The sequence below is a fragment of the Lissotriton vulgaris genome, chromosome 11 (assembly GCF_964263255.1).
Source record: "Lissotriton vulgaris chromosome 11, aLisVul1.2, whole genome shotgun sequence".
Taxonomy (NCBI): domain Eukaryota; kingdom Metazoa; phylum Chordata; class Amphibia; order Caudata; family Salamandridae; genus Lissotriton; species Lissotriton vulgaris.
Window position 1 is genome coordinate 132,737,074 of NC_141699.1, and position 19,725 is coordinate 132,756,798.

Sequence of the window (19,725 nt, forward strand, 5' to 3'; positions counted from 1 at the left end):
CTATCAGTCTCAGCCACCCCTCCACTAAAATGAGGAAGAGGAAACATCACAATATTCAGAATAAAGTACTATTAAGGATTATATGCAACAACAAAAAAGACAGTACATGAAGAAACTGCAGGAAATGTTCCCCAGAATAAAACATACAAGCAACCTGGCTAAAAGTCTTTTACATGATGCAGGGTCTATAACAACACTTTGAACAAAAGTGAGAGGTTCATAGGCATCAAGGCTAATAGATGAGACATAGGACTACTTGCTGCCAGGAAGGCACAGAACATACAAGTGTTTGAGAAACCACTCTAGGCAACATTCTCTTGAATGATGGTGAGATACAAATGAAAAGGAAAGGGCCCGACAACAGGCTGCTAGGAAGTCAAACGAGGTCAAAGAAAAAGAGAACCAACAAGTCGCACGCAGCAAGAAAGCCACAGGAGGAAAAAGCAAAAGAACTAGTGAACAGCTTGACCGCCAAGGACAGCGACAGACCGAGATCTGCAGGAGTGAAATTAGAATGCAACGGCATTGGGTCAGAAATCATCCATTTAAACAAGCAGTGCCCAAATAGCCAAACAGCCCATCCATTTAAACATACAGTGCCCAAATAGCCAAACATAGCCTGAACTAAGCTCCCATGTTGGAGCAAAGGAAGAAAGTATACAAAGATGAATAAAGAAAGAAAGAAAAAGAAGAGAAAGAAAAAAGTTACTTACTTATAACTGGAGTTATTCAGAGTTGCCATCTTTCTTAGGTTCAATATACTTACAGGTAAATTACTTTTTTCTTTAGCTTTGGGTCTTTTATAGATTTGCAAGCTTGAATACAGATTTGAAAAGCAGTCCAATAAAATTAGTGGACTGTGGGACTGAGATTTAAGTAATATGGTTCCCATCACTTCTTGTCCGACTGATGTCTCCACCTTCAAGAGTATATTCAGGCAGCAGTACTTGGTGAATGAATGGTTGGAGCTCTAAGTTATTGCTATGCAAATGTATTTAAAATATATTCCTGAGACTAGTGCTGTTATGGCTATTACTTTTCTGGCGAATACGCCCTAATCTTGCTTGGAATTACATATGCATCAGAAATGCAAGATACAATCTGTCTGGAGATCCCTTGTTAGAGTGTCCAAAATTTACAACAAGCTAGTCAGATACACAGAAGGTTTGTGTTCTACCCAAGAAGAACTTAATAAATCACTTAACATCGAGTAAATGTAGTTTTCTCTCAGCTGCTGTTGGCAGCTGTGGAAACTAATTTGGCATATTAAATTCTCATTGAAATGAAAAGATTATGGAACTTTGATTATGAACTTAGGGTTGGGTCTGATGAAGACTTGATCCTTAAGAAAAAATACATACAGTTTATGTATGGAAAACATTTGAACTTTACCCTTCTGACTAAGTTTACCGCTTACAGAAATTACGTTTTCCAAGATAGATGCTGAATTATGAAATTATGAATAGGTTTAAAATGGGCTCTCATTATAGCTGTCAAAACAGTGCTTGGTTCTCAAGCTGGAGCCCAGTAGGAAAATAAACCTTCAAGAACTCCTTAATGATCCCGGTTGAGAATATAGAAAAAGTTCCTAGCTTTCTAATTTATATAGATTCCGCAGACAGATTAACTTTGATGGATGATTCGTGTACATTATAAGAAAACAAGTTACTTACCTGTAACTGTAGTTCTCCAGTATTGGAAGCTTTCATAGATTTACATGCCTGAATCATTCCCCGTCGACGAGACGGGAGTCTCCGGTATATAAAAAAGCAATACTTAGTTGGATAGCAAACTGAAAAGAGGCCTAGGCCCATTTCCCTTTTGCAACCCATAACTTACGTTATGTAAAAGAGACCAAATTTGTCCCTGAACCAATCAGAGCCCCTCACCCTCTAGAACACTCCTGAGAGAACCTTTTGCCCCTCAGATGTTCATGCACTTGTTCCTTAGACACCTTTTGTGCTAAATCCGAGGTGATCCTCTTAGGGGAGGAGGGTGGGTCGCATGTGAATCTATGAAAGCTTCCAATACTGGAGAACTGCAGTTACAGGTATGTAACTTGTTTTCTTACTCCAGTATTGGAGCTTTCATAGATTCACATGCATGAATCAGATTAGCGAGCAGTAAATCATAGCACATTTTTTGTTACCTAAGACCTGGAACTAGGCAACATACGTGGGGGGCACTATACGCCACAAACAGTTGGCAAGACTTGCAGAAAGGCCTTGTCTTTTGCAAGTAGAACTTCAGGCAGCGTTGAACATCTAATGAGTGAAGAACTTTTTCCGCTGCTGTTGACGGTTGAGGGAAAAACCTCTTAAGGATCAGAGGTTCATTTAGATGAAAATCTGTTGGCACTTTCGGAATGAATTTGGGATTAGTCCTGAGGATAATCCTGTCCTCCTTGAACTGCAAAAATGGTTCTTGTATCATGAGAGCATGTATTTCCCCAACTCTTCTGGCTGAAGTGAGAGCTATTAGAAGAGCCACTTTCCAGGATAAGAATTTTAGATCCGCCCTGTGAATTGGTTCAAAGGGCTGTTTCATCAATTGAGATAGAACAATGTTCAACTGCCAGAGAGGTGGTGGAGTTCTTATGGGAGGTAAAGTCTGAAACAATCACTTCATGAACTATTTGATAATCCTTTCAGACCACAATTATGGACCAGAGGAAGTTCTTCTATATCGAGAAATCACCTCCAGATGTACTTTAATAGAAGCATGGGCCAAACCAGATTTCACTAACATCAGAATATATGGAATAATTTGATATGCCGCTGAGTTTAGAGATGGATATTACATTCTTGGACCACAAACAGAATCTCTTCTATTTCATCCTATATGTTCTGTTTGTAATTTCCGCCCTGGCATTTGCTAGAATATCTCTGCATTCTGCAGAAATATCTAAGTTGTGAAATTCGCAGTATTCAGGAGCCAGGCCGCTAAGCGCAGATATTTCGGGTCTGGATGAAGTAGTTGTCCCCGGAATATTGTCACGAGTGATGGTATCGGTTGCAGACGAATTAGATGATCCTCCGACTATAGGAGCAACTCTGTGAACCAGTGTTGCCTGGGCCACCACGGAGCTATCAATATTACTTTGCATGGTTCCTTCTTTTTCTTTGTGAGAACGCGTGGCAGGAGGGGAATCAGAGGAAAGGCTTAGGCAAAGAAGCCTGACCATGTCAGCGAAAGCGCATTCCCCCAGATCCCCGTTGGTGATGCCAACGTGCGATGAAACGGCATTTTTTGTTCTGATTGAGGAGTTGGAGGCGTAACTTCTTGTAGCGACTCCCTGCTTCTAACCTGAGAAACTGGTGTCCGCGGAAATCTCTTTCTATATTCTGCCAGCATACACTGCAGATTCATCATCATGGAGGATGGCATGCCAACCATCTCCTCCTGGTACCCTTGGTGATAGTGTTGTTGCGGAGGGTACTGGTACTCCCCATATCCCTCCTCATAGTCATCATCCTGACATTTTACATGTAGTTGTGAGGGACTACTGGAATAACCAAAGGGTCCGTTGTCCTCTTCTTCTGAATCCTGCTCCTCTAGCAGGTGTGATGGCACCAGAGGAGTAATCTTGCTTGGGGTGGTGATCTCTGGTGTAATCCTCCTCTTCTGGACAATTTCAAGTTTTTCTGGAAGTTCCCTAGTCGACGAGATCGCCGTCGACACTACTGTCGTTAATGCCGTCGTCGACCGAGGCATAGAGAACTACTGGCCTGGCGATTCCCTTGAGGACTCTACTTACTCACTTGAATTTGACACAATTGGTTGAGTACCCACCCATACGTCTGGCCACATTTTGGACCAAATTTGGTCGGTTTATTTAGATATTTCTTTACTCTCAGTTCTCCCTTGTTTGTGGTCTGACCATTATTTGGTCTCTTTTTCTTTATCATTAAAACCCACAGCTGGTACCCCTCTACCTACTAACATTAAAGTGAAGAATTGGGGACGAGATAACATTAATTCTTTGTGTGCTTCACTCTCTTCCTCTAGCCTGTTTAATGGAGACTATTTAGATTCTTCTCTCCATGACCAGGTTTCGGCTATTAACGCCTCGCTTACCTCATCTTGTGACGAGTTGGTCCCTTGGAGATCAATTCGACTTAAGCGTTCACATGATGCACAAAGATGGTTCTCTCCCTCTTCACAAGCTAAGAAACTCCAGCTTAGACGGGCAGAGCGTAAGTGGCGTTGGTGCTCCATCTGACAAAATGATCTATTCCGCTACTCTTAGGGAATATAAAAATGACATCCTTGCCGCAAAAACCCAATACTTTTCTGCATTGATTCTATCCTCTTCTAATAAATCTAAGGAAATCTTTTCTATTCTCACCAGTCTGTTTAAACTCGACTGAGTGACTGCCAAACTGCTCCCGTCCCAGGATTTGTGTGATTCTCTTCAAGACTACTTTTTCACTAAAATCTCTACAATTAAACTTCATCCTCCCCCCTCCTCCTTTGATCCTCCTTTACCGTCTCCTATCATACATTCTATTACGCATTTTCCCCCGATTTCGACTGAGAACTTTGTCAGTCTGGTGAATTCCACGAAATCGGGCTCTCCCACTGACAGTTGCCCTTCACACATTCTTCGGGAGATCTTTTCGGTCTGCTCCGATCCACCTCTTGCCCTCCTCAATAAATCTTTGGCATTGGGTGTCGTCCCTAGTCTCTTCAAGTCAGCTAAGATCGTTCCTGTTCTGAAGAAGGTAGGGGCTGACCCTACTGTCCCTTTTAATGTTCGTCCCATCTCCCTGCTTCCCTTACTGGGCAAGATGTTAGAGAGATATGTCACTCATTGCCTGAGTTCTTTCATCAAGGCCTCCAATTACCTGGATTCCTATCAGGCTAGTTTTCGTCCTACCCACTCTACAGAATCAGTTATCCTCTCGGTCTTGGATGATCTGAGAGTGAGTGCTGACCATGGTTCCTCTCAGGCCCTGATACTCCTAGATCTATCAGCCGCCTTTGACACTGTCGACCATCTTCTTTTGGTCGACCGTGTCAAATGTGCTGGCATTTCAGATGTGGCCCTGAGTTGGGTCTCCTCCGTTTTGGAGAACCGCCAACATGCAGTCCAGCTCTCCTCCTTTTCTTCTACTTCCCGAGCGGTAACCTGTGGTGTCCCCCAAGGTTCCGCCTTCTCTCCCCTTCTTATCAATCTTTATATTTTTCCTTTAATTTATGCTTTGCATCACTGGGAGGTCACAGTGTTTAATTATGCTGATGACCTTCAACTCATATTCACCCTTTCTTCATCCCCTGATTATATTTCCCATTTTCAAAATACTATGATTTTTATCCAGGACTGGATGAGCATGAACCATCTGAAGTTAAATCCTGATAAGACAGAGTTAGTCCTGATAGGAGGCTCTCCCAAACCCTGGTGCTCCAACTTCTGGCCTTCCTCCCTTGGACCAGCCCCTTCTGCGGCTAAATCTGTGAAAAGTTTGGGCATTAAAATCAGTGATGACCTTTCGATGCACACCCAGATCAGCATGATTGTCTCTTCTTGTTTTTTATGTCTCCGTACCATTCGGAAGGTTTCCCCGTTTTTTACCATTGATGCTCTTAAGTCTATCCTCCTGGCCCTTGTCATCTCTCGGGTTGATTACGCCAATTCTCTTTATATCGGTATCCCTGCTTACGAACTACGTCGACTTCAGCTCATTCAAAATCAGGCTGCTAGGCTGATTTATAGTCCGTCCAGATTCCATCAAGCCCTTCCGCTATTGAGGCAACTGCACTAGTGGCCGGTCGCCCATAGATGCCAATTTAAACTGGAGTGTCTTATTTTTAAATCATTGGCTGGCTTAGCTCCCCAATATGTGGCATCCAGGCTCTTAACCTACACTCCTTCCAGAAATGTACGGTCTTCCTCCAAGAACCTTTTAGTTGTCCCACGTTTTGTCAGGAAGAAACATGAGGGGTCGAGTTTTTCCTTCTTGGCTCCCAGGTTTTGGAACGCTCTCCCTGACAACCTTCGGTTCTCTCAATCATATTTAGAGTTCCGCAAAGGTTTGAAGACCTGGTTATTCACCAGAGCGTTTGAGGTCTAATTGTTGTCTATTCTGTACCGCACTGTATTAGCGTCATGAAACCTTTTTGGTATACGTGCGCTTTATAAAGTCCCCCAACTTCAACTTCAACTTCATCCGTCGTCGTCGACATAGTCACCGTCGTCGATATTCCTGTCGACAACCGCGTCGGCATCACCGTCGGCGACGATGATCCAGTCATCAACATAGTCGTCGTCGCTGTTGCTGTCATCGTCGACGCCGTTGTCGATGTAATCGGCGTAGACACCACTGTCGACGATGACGTCGTTGACGGAGATGACACCACAATAGGCAATGATGGTGTCTTTGATAGTAGCTTTACCTCAATCTTCGTCGTCGACGATGATGGTTTCTTCGTCAACGATCCCATAGACGATGCAGGTTTCTTAGATGTTACGTCAGGAGGCATAGAAGACGGCTTCCTGAAGGATTCCTTTACCTGAGGAGGTGACTTTGACAGCTCAGAACGTGTCTTTTTCGATGGTTTTTCTCCATAAGCATCTCCTTATTCTCCTTTTCCACAGCTTGAGGAGATTTTGAAGGACTGCGCCCAGAAGACCCATGATTTTCTTTTTTAGGGCCTTCTCAGGACGTTCTACTGAGGAATGATTTCGAGGAGATTTTCTTCTCTTTTGAGATCTCCTAGATGTTGAGGAGGAAGCCTCATCACTGTCACTGGAGATAACCTCCTTTCTGGCCTTTAGATTTTGAAGCCATATCAAAAGGCGTCCTTCACGATCTCTCAGAGTCTTACTTGAGAAAGTGCGACATACCTTGCAGTCTTTGGCATGGTGATCCAGGTATAGACAGTAAATGCATTCAGTATGAGGGTCATCAGTGTAAAGCCTCTTCTTTGAACAGGTGGCACAGGCTCTAAATAGACCTTTCTTCTCCTTTCCAAACATTCTCTACAGAATGTATTTGAAGACAGTCCAGAGTAGTACAGAATCCAGTTGAGGTCGTAAGAACAAAGTTAGAAAATCTGAGGGGCAAAAGGTTCTCTTAGGAGTGTTCAAGAGGGTGAAGGGCTCTGATTGGTTCAGGAACAAGTTTGGTCTCTTTTACATAACAAAGTTTATGGGTTGCAAAAGGGAAATGGGCCTAGACCTCTTTTTAGTTTGCTATCCAACTAAGCATTGCTTCTTTATATACCCCAGACTCCCGTCTCGACAACAGGGAATGATTCAGGCATGTGAATCTATGAAAGCTCCAATACTGGAGTAAATTAAATTAACATACCATAACAAAACATATATCTAACAGAAGTAAATCAGGATGAAATTGTGATGGTGCCATTGTTAAAGCGTTTAGATTGTGAGTCTGAGTCCAATTACAATTTGTAGCCCATTTGCAAGCATGTTTTAAATGTGGAATGTGACCTCCCTGTCTTCAGGAACTCTAGATCCTCAGCAGCCAAGGAGTCAAACACAGCTAGCCTGTCTTTGGAGAATTTGTCTTTGAATCCTGAGGAGCAATGCTGGCTCCATCTTCAACTGAATCAGCCTGCATACCAGCCTGTTCCAGAGCTCCATCTATCAGTGCTAGTGGGCCACACTTGGGCTATAAACATCATTAGACAAGGATCCTTCCTTATTTTGCATAGCTGCCTCGGAATTACTGTAATCAGTGGGAAGACATAAAGAAGCCTCCACTCCAATTTGTAGCGAAAACATCTCCTTGGGATCCTGGACATGGCTAACTGCTCATAAATATTGGGCATTTGTTGATGTAATATGTGACAAAAAGGTCCTACTTCAGCCGTCTCCACTGGCTGCAGACACAGCAATTTCAATGAGTTGCTGCTCAAAGCCTTCTGATCATATCGGCATTTATATTGTCTATTCCTAGTGCGTGTTCTGTAGTGAAGTGCACTTTGTGCTTCGGCTCCTACAGCCAAATAGAGTGCACCTCTAGAGAAAGAGTACTGTACTTTGTTCCGTCTCATTCCTTTATGTAGTACTCTGTAGTTAGGGGGTTCTGGTTTTTAGTTAAAACTGTTTATAATCAATATACACCACCAAAGGGAATGTTTGCTTTTTAGTAAAAACTGGAAAACACAGGAGTTTGCTGCACTTTTACTGGGTTGGTGCTCTCTGGTGTCAAAGCAGTACTTTTGCAGCCACTACCTATAGCACTTCCTCAATGATGGATGCTCCCGTTGTGAGCCACTCAGGCCAAGGTAAGCTACTTAATATGCCTTTGTGACCATTTCCAGTGTTCCTAGACCCTCAGGGCTGACATCTACCTCTGTTTAGGAGAATGGCTCACTACATGCTACTTTTGCTTGCTGTGCTTTGCTGTGCAATGGCCAGCAGGTTCATGGCTGTACTCTGAGCAGGGTCTCAATCCAGGGTAAGCAGCACCACCATGATGTCATCCTTCTTCACTTGTAGCAGGACAGAGCTTTGATTTCTGGAAACTCAAGTATCAGGATTGGGGCAAAACAGATCACTGTGTACAAAGATGCCCCCTGATTCAATGTCCTTACATAAAGCACTACACCCAACATATTTTTTCCTGTATTTTACATCATGATGGCCTAAAATGTAAGCCTGCAGGAGCCACATCGCTTCTTTAAAATGATTAGGGGCTATATAATTAACATATTCAGTGCCCAGGCAAACGCCCTCAAGGGGACACTGCACTGCTTGAATCACATTCATTAACTGCAAAATGTGTAATTTAGTATGTGAACTCAGAAACATGAAAAGGCAAAACACTGCTCTTTGCTTTCTAGTATGTAATTCAGAAATAGCACCATGTCACAGATAATATCACACCCCTTATAACACAAATGGAAACTGACTTTGCAAAGTGGTCTCTCTATGTGGGGTAGGGTACAAGCCATGAGGATGGTTACTTTACCTCGCTTTAGCTATATACTTGGTATGCTTCCACTTGTTGTTCCCTTGTCCACACTTCATAGAGTGGATGCTCGAATTCGATCTTTTGTTTGGGGATCTACAAAGCCTCATCTACCTGCTTCTAAATTATTGGCTCGTCGCTCTCACGTGGTCTGGGATTACCATAATTAGAACACTATTCTTTAGCTTTACATCTTTCGCAGCTAGTTTATTTACTTCCGGGCAGTAGAACACTTATACTGGTGATGGTCAATCTGCCCACAAGGTTTAGTATCTCCTAACGCCAGGGAAACCCTTTTTGGGTAGCTGTCGCGCTTTAAAAGCCCAATAAATAAATAAATAAATAAAATGGTCTAGATTTCTTTTATGGATCCCGCATTCCACGTTCCTCTCCCCCGCATCCAGTAATGCAAGCTACTCACAAAACATGGCAACGTGCACATTGTATCCCCCGAGTTGCCATTCGATTACACTATAAAGCCCTACCCTGGGGTAATGAAAGTATTCGTATAAGTGGTTGTGCACTCCAATGGTTTATTTGGAAATCAAGAGGAATAAACACGATTGATCAACTTATCCTGAATTGAGAACTAAGATCCTTTGATTCACTTAGTGAAGAGTTTGGTCTCCCGCCGCATCAGCTCACACGTTACTTGCAACTTCAGTGTTGTCTCAAACAATGTCTTGGCTCACCTCCCTGGTCTCTGAATTCTTCACCCATCTTAGGCTATCGTTTTACTTGGGGTTGGCATAAAAGGGTATTGTCAGACCTGTATGGAGTCTTGATTCACCACCTATATACGCAACTACTTCTTAAAGCTTTTCAAGAAAAATTGTCTACACATCACTGTTAAAGACGGTGACTGGTTAGACATGCTAGAAGCCTTAGACAAAGGTATCCGAGAGGCTCGTTTGAAGTTCCGCCTTTTTGAGATCCTACATGATTGGCATTGGACACCTTAAAAATTACAAAAAGCAAGACTCCTTCCACACTCCATATGTTGGAGATGTGCTGATAATAATTGTGATCTTTCCCACATACTTTATCATTGCATTTCCATGCAGCATTTTTGGACATATGTTGGTAACACATTAAAGGACTTGATCCCTTCTCTCTACACTCCTCTTACCCCTTCTATTATTTTGCTACATGATTTTAGAAATCTTGAAACCATTACACGCCCGCAACGTCGTCTCTTGCATATTGCACTTTCCACTGCTAAAAACTGTATCCTGTGACATGGGAAACAGGAAGTATGGATGGTAGCAATGATTCAAACTGCTTCTCATGAACGTATTATTAATAAATTACAGGATTAAGAGGAACTTTTCCAGTAAGTTTGGGCTCCCTTTCTTCACAACACTTGAGCTCTTCTCTTTACACATTTATCATATCATATAACCTTATATCTTTATCATTCTTTAATTTATATATATTTCCTTACATATACTTATGCTATGTTGCTACCTAATTCCTGTCAATTCCTTTAGGTTCTCTCTACTACCTTTTCCACTCTACAATTGTTATGTTACTTACTTCCTAATATCCAGCCACCCTTTGTTTTGTACTGTTACTTTCTAATATGTGTACTTAAATTACTTGTTCTATAATTTTTGTATAACTTAGCTAATATGTATTGTTTATTATTATAAATGACTAACTGTTACTTGGTATGAAGACAAGTTATTTTAGAATATCGTATACATTTTCTTGTTTCTATGTATTGGGAATTTCTTTTATCAAATAAATAAATATGACACAAAAAAAAGAAATAGCACTATCTGCACACAGGTGCATGAACTCTACTGGATAACATGTTCATGATTCATGTCCAGTATCATCAAGTTAAGTATCCATTCCTACCTTCTCCATGTCTGTTAGACCTGTCTGCTTCTGGGAAGACTCTAACCATCATGATTTATTTTTGTCCCCCTTAGCCTCCCAGAGTTTCTATTTTTATTTTTACATGTGTCCATCAGGAATTTTTAATGCTGTCAGGGGGCTAGGTGTTCCTTGGCGATGACGCCATTTTTCCCTCATAACTTGTGAGGCCTAGTCACCCCCTTGAAAATCTAGGGATCTCCAGAGACCTAAAATGGTGTCCACCAACTGCCATAACGGACACAACTGGAGGACAGGTCCATAGGATAACATTAGGGAACTTTCTGGAATTGACTAGAGACTTCTGCAGATCTCAGGCCACCCTATATAAGGCCAGTGACCAGCAGCCATTTTGTGCTGACCCCAGAGTGGAGGAGTGAGGCAGTGGTGAGAGGAGGTGGACACACTGAGAGCAGCTAGTTTGTCTCTGAGGCTGACAGTTTCTTCAGAGGATTGTTCCCCCTTCAACCTTTGACCGATCCCTCTCTCTCAAGATAACAACTGCTGATAAAGAAATCGAGCTACTTGAGAAGGAAGACCCTTCTTAATCGGCACTCCAGTAAAAGCTGACAGGACCTTCCTTCTGAAAATCATTCCCACATCCCCTGCCCAGCGCTGCACCTACCAGGGTGTCGAATCAGTTGTGGACCCCTTGAAGCGCCTTGGTGAGGTTGGGGGACTGTGGAGCCTGTAGCGACCGGAAGAGCGAGTGCCCGATCAGGAGGATACCTTCCCTGGAGCCAGGTGAGGGAAGTGACAGCGTGTGGAGAGCGGCGCTGTGTTAACTGACTGCGGGACCCCGGGGGCACCGGACGCGTCAGTGGAAGCCAGGAAACGCTTCCGCGCATGTCCGTAGCGCGTCCGCTATTTAAAGCAGGAGGGGCCTAGGGTCGGGCAGGCCCAGGAGTGCAGCGTTCCCCTGTGAGGCGAGGTCCGGCGAGTAACGCGCAGGCGCCGAGGAGCAGCGCGACTCGAGAGGCGGGGCCGTCGAGGAGCGACGCGCAGGCCCAGGAGTTCAGCGCGACCATCGGGTTGCCTGAGGTGGCGCCGGAAGGTTTCCCTGAGCGCCGCGTTAGCGGCGGTAGTCCCCCACTCTCGAGCGCTATCTGGAGGAGCCAGCGCTTGAGCAGAAGACTGCCCAGCCAACCCCTAGCGACACACTGAAGCAGTGAATCATCGCGCTGAGCCTAAAACGAGGCCCCCTAGCCCAGCGCTGACAGGTGGAAGCGTGCTTGGGCTGAGGAAGTCGGCAAGGTTTCCCCCACGCCAGCAACAGGAAAGCAGCTGGTCGGGGAAGCCCAAGAGGCAGGTGCCATCCGAAGGCCTGTGGACTGTGGCGTATCTGCCACCAAGACAGTAAGGAGAGTGGGGGTGTGGAAAGAAAGTGCTGGGCACTAGGGAGTAACAGTGAAAAGATACCTTATCAGTTCCAACAACAAACAAGGTGCCTTGACCATTTTAATTCCCTTGAAATCAATACTGTGATGTAGTAGATAAGGGGATAGAGAGCATAGCCCTGAATGTGATAGAATAACCAGTGAATTGGCAGGTTTTATTGGTGAAGTATTGGTGTCATTGTGCATTAATGTAAAGTAACCCTGCATTGTGTGAAACTAAGGAGATTCACCTAATTATCCAAAGAGTTACCTTTATTCATTACTGAATCTTTGACAAAAGAATGTGGTTTATTGCCCTTTTTCCACAGCAGGAAGAGTGAAAAGTAATTTCTCAAAGCAAAAGTGTAATGTTTACTCCTAAAAGAAATTGATGTTGTATCCTGTATGATTTGAATCCAAAGAGACATATTATTTTTATAAAAGGTAACGGTATTTTTCCAAATAGTGGTGTTGTGTCTTCATTTTAGTGGTTCATCACTGAGTTACTGTGAGTGAGACTTGTAAGTACTTAGCCAACGCCTTGAGTTAGCTGTAGACCACTACTGTGCCAAGCTACCATATGTAGGCTTGGGTAATCTAGGTCCAACAATGTCAAAATCAGACTTGGAACTTTTGGGGCTGTATTATAGATTGTGACGCCAGGGTGCTAAGCATGGGTCTGCATGCTTTCTGCCCTTCTGGGGTACTATGGTATTACAGAAAGGGCCATAGTCAGTGGTGCCCCCCTTCTGTAATAGCGCTATAATAAGAGGGTGTTCCTTCATTTGCATTAGGGTGTGGCCACATGCAAATGAGGGAATCTCTTTGCCTCTGCGCCCACCTCGTATTACAGATGTGTGCGCCGACGCAAACAGGTTTTTAGGATGCGCACTGACACTGCCACAAAAAAGGTGGTGCACTCTCAATACGCCTCATGAAGGTAGCCCTCAGCGGGTGGTAAATGGATTCATGAATCCAACCAGACATGACCCTGCAAGCAGGTGCAGTCACTCACTCCCCTCTTCAAAGTGCAGGCCGCTGGTACACAGGATCCTTAGCCGCCATGTGGCCGTGCACAGCGCAGAGCGCTCACACGGCCATCTTGTCTGCCGCCAGGCCAAGACTCTCATGTGTTGAGTTTGAATGAGTCAAAGATGTATTCGTCTAAAGCTCACAAGTTGCACAGTAAAAAAATCCATGTTTTTTGCAGGTATGCAGGAAGGCTACAGATTGCTTTGCAAACAAGACACATAGGCTTGCTGTGACATGTTAACCTTATTATAAGCCACAGTCTGGATTAAATGCGTAGCTGAATGTGGAGTTGGAGGGGTTTTATGAGGACAAGCAAGCCACATGATTTTGTACCATGCAAAACTGTGGATGCTTAAATTAGTCAAACAGAAGGCCACCCAGCTCAATCATTACTATACCAATAATGATGGTAGGTTAGATAGGAGGAATTTTCTTTAGTACTTTGAGGCTGGCAAAGGAAATTGTAGTGATTTTGGGGATCTGCCAGTTCAGAGGAAAGCTGGCATCAAATCTTACTACAAGACTGAAAGACTCTTGAAAGAAAGGTTTCAACGTTTCGTTTCTAAGCATGTGTTGATCCCAGTGATGTTAACATTCCTCTTACATTCCTCACATAAAATATCGACTCAGGATGTGAAAGAATAGTGCGTACCTGAAAGAGAGCCTTGGCAGCTTCATAGTCCTGGATATCTTCGTACACCCGGGGCTCGCCCTCACGCAGGGCAGTCCTGTAGTCTCCAAAAAGAATGGGATCCCGCACTGCATACTCCAGATCATCCTTAAAATTATCGTCTATCAAGCGCCGTAGGTGATCTTGAATCTTGAAATACAGGAGAAGACATTACAGTAAAAAAGGCAAGACCAAGAAGAAACCAACACACATGCTTTGTAATGTCCGACTGAGTGCTCTCCACTCATGTTCCACCAGTCATTAATGACTAAACAAAGCTTACAGAAATGTAGGTAATCTTTCATAGGTGAAAAGATTTTGTGTTTCGCAGAAGTACTACAGACAAGCAATTTATGTCTCCCCAACACGGGTTGCCTTTCTTTCCCAAACTGTCCCTCCTTGTGGTTTTGTTTCAGACTCTAGTCTTTGCTTTGCTTTGTGACTAGGGGCAAGTTAATAAAGTTGATGGCAAGTGAATTTCTTCTTTCCTAGCCCAGAGCTCAGCCTGCACGTGAGGACTGTGATGAGGAAGACAAGACTCTGAGTAATGAAGATTACAAGATAAGAGCTCACACCTACGATTTCTATTAATATAATTAATTTTGGCGAGTCAAAAACACAACCGTTCATTACAGGAAAGTCCATGAAAATTGTAGATTTCAGAGTATATGCCTAACTCTAACTGAATGATTTTCCCAGTGCGGAAAATCGAATGGTTTTGGTTTAGGGTTAATGTGCAAACCCAAATTAACTTTTTCCGGGGATAAACTGTGCTTCCATGTAGAGAAATCCCCTTCAACTCCTGAAAAGTCACTTGAAATGTTTATGCATGACACAAAGTTACAACTTAGTGGGTGTTTTCCACATTGCCAGCTGCCACAATCCTCTCTCTGCCTCTCCACCGGGAACACCTAGGTCTCCACCCTTAACCCTACATTTATAACACGGAAACATGCACTTCCACTATTGAATCAGAATTTATCCGGAATCCAACATGTGGTACTCTCGGGTCTCTTGGTGCGGAATCTGCCTGCATGCCCCCTTATTATGTGCAAATTGCCTGTAATTACCCATTCTGGAGGAGAAGGAAACTAGGAATCTACTATTTACTGCAACCCGGTGTAGCGGTAATTAGTGGGTGCACAATTTGCACCTGCGATTTGAGATCCCAAAGCAATAAGTTTGATAGCCTTTACCACACTTCTTGTAAAATGTGCTCCCTGAAGCATCATGGCTGCTTAAACAATATATCAGAGAATTTTCATCTGGAGCTGCATACTGGGTTTAGGTTCAACTTTTCTTTCCTGCCTCAAAGGCAGACTCATAGCAGACAAAACACACCTTAATAAAGGATTATATTTCTTAAATTGATAATCTTGTGATTTGGCAAATCAGGGTTAGGGAACGTGTTCTTGCCACCTGTAGGGAGTACTTTATGCTATATATAACACATAGGAGGAACCGTTAACTGTATAAAATATGTCTGATTTTTATATTAGAGTCTAGTTCTAACATCACTACTCACCTGTAATAAGAAAATAGGACAGCAACACCACTGTCATAAGTTATTATTTAAGGGATAAAGTACCTCCCGCTATATTGTTAGTCACTAAAGCTTTCCATGAGCACACAGAGGAAGGAGGCGAAGGCAGGGGTCATTTATAGAGCCATGGAATTCCGAGGTAGCTTGTAGTATCCTTTTGGAAAGGGGAGACCTCTCGGTCACCCCGAACGTATGGCTGGGTGCCCCGATCGCCCGGGAAACCTTTGCAGGCAGGGGGCGTGTCCCCGGCTGGTATGCCCAAAGTGGCATGGTTGGAGCACGCCCCCGCCGCCTAAAAGGGTTGTCCTAACACCCGCCCGGAAGTCCGTGCACTTTTGGGCGGAAGGGGGATGACGCCCCGCCTCCCCGCTGCAAGTTAAAAGGCGCGGGGGGTCCAGGCAGGCGTCCTCTTGTTCCCGCGCTCTGAAGGCTGCACCACTCGTCGCTCGTGAGCCCTCAAGGGAACAAGCAGCAGTTTTTTGAACGTGGTAATCGTTGTTTTTTCTGTTTCAGTCGTCGAAGCGTATCTGGAATCCGAGGACCTGCGCAGAATGCCTGGAAATAAGAGTGGAAAGAGCTCTGAGATGGAACGGATGCTTCGCACACTGGTAAACCAAGTGCCGGCGATGGACAGGAAATTTGGTAAAGTGGACCGATTGGGTAGCAGCTTAGCGGCGCTCCAGAAGAAAGTGGAAGCTCAGGCGGGGCCCTCAGGGAGACCTAAGAGGATTGTGGGGCCTGCTTTGCCGAACGTTACTCCAGGGGGGAATAAGGGGAAAAAGAAGAAAGGGAAAGGGGGTCCTAGCGAGGTCCCGGTCCCGATGGAACTTCCGCTGGTCCCAGTAACCCCAGCGGCCACCGGATGGGGGACTGCCAATCCCTGTGATTATCACACCGCTGGATAAGGACCAGGTACCCCCCGAACTGGCGATGCATCTGGCGGCAGTGTTGCCTTGGTTGAAGAAGGGAGCGGGGGATCCGCGGCTGCGGAAGATCCAGCTGAGGAGGCTAGGCCCCAGAGCCCCTTGCCTGCTTAGGCAGGCAAGGGGCTCCGGGGCAGCGAACGTGCCTTCTATTCCTCAGCAGGTGGCGAACGCGGCCGCGGTCGAGAATCAGAATAAGTCGACGCACACGACCGGAGGTACGACAGAAAACGATAAGAGGTCGCTCCCAATAATGGGGGAGGGCGCTGCACCTTCAAGGCGGGAATGCCTGGCACAACATGTTCCGATGGCCACGAAAGAAATGGTGTGGGCGAACAAATACATTAATATGTTTTCATTGTTGACGGACAACCGTGAGTTAGACTATGCCAAGACCCAGAAAGATTTGTGGCACCCCAGTGAATGGAGGGCAAAAATGGCAGAATTCAGGGTGGAAGAGTCTACGATGAACTGGATCAGGGCTTTTTCTGTTTTTGTAGCAAATATGGGTGAGCGAACACCAGAACTGTTGGGAGACCTTGCTTGCTACCAGAGCAGTATCACGGGCTTCCATGAGAAATATGGAGGGGACGCATGGAAAGGGTACGATGTGTCGTTTAGAAAAGTGAAAGATTTTAATGAATCACTGACTTGGGATTGTTTGGACACTGTATTTTGGCATGCGCAGTTCACGCTGGGCTCGGCGGGAGGATCGGGGTCGAGTGCAAACGGCTTCAGGGCTTTTCAGCAGAAACATACACAGCCCTTTCGACCAGCCCACGGGGGAGAGACTCAGTCTAGATCGGGCGGGAATGGGAATAAGCGAGGGGTATGTTGGGGTTTTAACAAGGGAACGTGTAGTAGGCTGCAGGGAACATGCAGGTTCAGGCATGCCTGCGCAGGTTGTGGTAACACCTCCCACCCCGAAACTAGCTGCCGATCCAGAGGCAATAGTACTGGGGGAAAAGGGGGTACCAAGTAGGATTGACACGGTGCCTCGGATGACTAAACAATCGCCCGTGGATATTTTGGCTTTGACTCCCTGGCTGAACAAATACCCTGATCATGTGTCGACCAGGATCCTGCGAGATGGCTTCTCGTATGGCTTCAGGATCCCGGTGGGTGATTTTCGGGGGGCCCCCTTATGCAAAAACCAATTGTCCGTTACACACAACCCGACGGTGGTCGCCACAAAAATTGCAAAAGAGGTTCGCTTGGGGCGGGTTGCAGGACCGTTCAGTGAAATACCAACGGCCAATTTTGTGTGTTCCCCATTAGGGGTAGTTCCCAAGAAGGAGCCGGGAGAATTCAGGCTCATTCATAATCTATCTGCACCGAGGGGGGCATCCGTGAATGAGGCAATCGATGCAGGCATTTGCAGTGTGAGGTATGCATCATTTGAAAACGCAGTGGTCATGTAGAATCGCCTAGGCCCTGGTGCATTGTTAGCAAAAATCGGATATTGAATCCGCATTTAGGTTACTACCGGTGCATCTCCAGGATCAGCACTTGTTGGGTTTCGCATTTCAGGGGAAGTACTAAATGGATATGTGCATGCCGATGGGTTGTTCAATTTCTTGTGCCTACTTTGAAATGTTTAGCTCATTTCTGGAGTGGGCATTCTCGAAGGCCTCAGGGCACCACATGGGATGCATTATCTCGATGATTTCCTGTTTCTCGGCCCGGCGGGTTCTCGGGACTGTGCACGCGCTTTGCAGGAATTCTGCGTGCTCATGCGGGTTTTCGGGGTTCCGTTGGCGCCAGGTAAGACAGTGGGTCCAACTACCTCCCTGGAGTTTCTGGATATTGAACTAGACTCCGTGGAGGGTTGCTTCCGTCTGCCGGCGGAAAAGATCGCCAAATTCAGGGCCTCCTTGTTGCAATGTCTTCGGAACAACAAGGTGACACTGCATCAACTACAGCAAACAGTGGGACAGCTGAATTTTGCACTGAGGGTTATACCGATGGCTCGCCCGTTCTCCCGATCCATTGCCCAGGCCATGGTTGGCCTCAAAGAGGGGCACCATCGTACGAGGCTGTCGGCAGAGGTTCGCCAAGACATGCTCATTTGGCTGGCATTCCTGGCGGATTTCAATGGCCGGGTAGTCTGAAGCAAAGCCCCGGCCTCGTCAGCAGAATTGAGTTTATGGACAAACTCTGCGGGCATTGTGGGGTTTGGCACGATCCTTGGTAACCGATGGTCGGCCCAGAAATGGCCAGCATGGTGGGAAACAAGTGGCTTGACGAGCAACATTGGTTTCCTAGAGTTATTCTCCATCTGGCCAGAGGAGTTCCAAAACCGCTCGGTGATATTCTGGTCTGATAACATGACTGTGGTTGAGTGCATTACCAGCAGGCAGCACGCTGCAAGTGGATATTGCAAATGTTGAAAGAAATTGTGTTAAAATGCTTGAAGCTAAATGTACAGTTCAGGGCAAAACATGTGCCGGGAGTACTGAATAATGCAGCTGATGCGCTCTCTCGTTTCAAAATGCAGGCATTCAGGGATTGTTTTCCCTCAGCGGAGCTAGTGGCAGCCCCATTTCCCGAAGCATTATGGCAAATCGGCGCCCCGGATTACAAAACCTCGTGGCAGCCAGTTTAGTGCCCAGGACAAGAAAAGCTTATGAAGGGGCGTTCCGCTCGTACTGCGCCTTTTTGGGTCCTGCATGGGAGCATAGATGGGGTCAGGAGGAGTACTTTACCCAATTTCTAGTGGCACTTCATGAGGAGGGCCGGTCGGGAGCAACCGCCAGTCGGTATAAGGCCGCCATATCGTTTATGGCTCAGCTCCAGGGGATCAGGGACCCGACGGACTCCTTTATAGTCAGAAAGGCGCTGCGCGGCTGGCGGCGCCTAGAGGGGCGCAAAAAGGATACCAGGCATCCGATAGGATTTGACAGGTTGACCGCTTTGCTGGCTAAACTAGAGGAGACATGCTCCTCACCTAGTGAGGTTGTCCTATTCCGGGCAGCATTTGCGTTGGCATTCTATGGGGCACTGCGGGTAGGCGAACTAGTGGCTGCCAATAAAAGGGATACCGAGGGGGGTCTGCGCAGGGACCACACGCAAGTGAGAGGGGATTCCCTGCTGATCACGACTGCCAGGTCAAAGACAGACCAGGAGGCCCTGGGGAGTAGCATTGTGTTGCAGCGCGCTCCGGATAGTCCCTGTTGTCCAGTGAGGCACGTTGAGGCCTACCTAAAACAAAGGGTGACGACGTGGGGGGGGGCCTTGCTGCGGCATGCTGACGGCACCCCGTTAACAAAGTTTCAGTTCCAGAGGGTGCTGGCAATCACGATTGCAGCTGCGGGCTTGAACCGGAGTGATTTTGGAACTCATTTGTTCAGGATAGGGGCCG

At 45.7% G+C, this 19,725-nt stretch overlaps 1 protein-coding gene across 1 annotated transcript in view; it reads right to left on the reverse strand.

The window, feature by feature from the left end:
• DNAH10 (dynein axonemal heavy chain 10) overlaps positions 1-19,725 on the reverse strand; it is a 1,963,751-nt gene that overhangs the window by 579,046 nt on the left and 1,364,980 nt on the right. Inside the window, exon 50 of the mRNA XM_086942901.1 lies at positions 13,881-14,048. Within this exon, the coding sequence (XP_086799027.1) occupies positions 13,881-14,048 (168 nt within the window). The remainder of the gene's footprint in view (positions 1-13,880; positions 14,049-19,725) is intronic.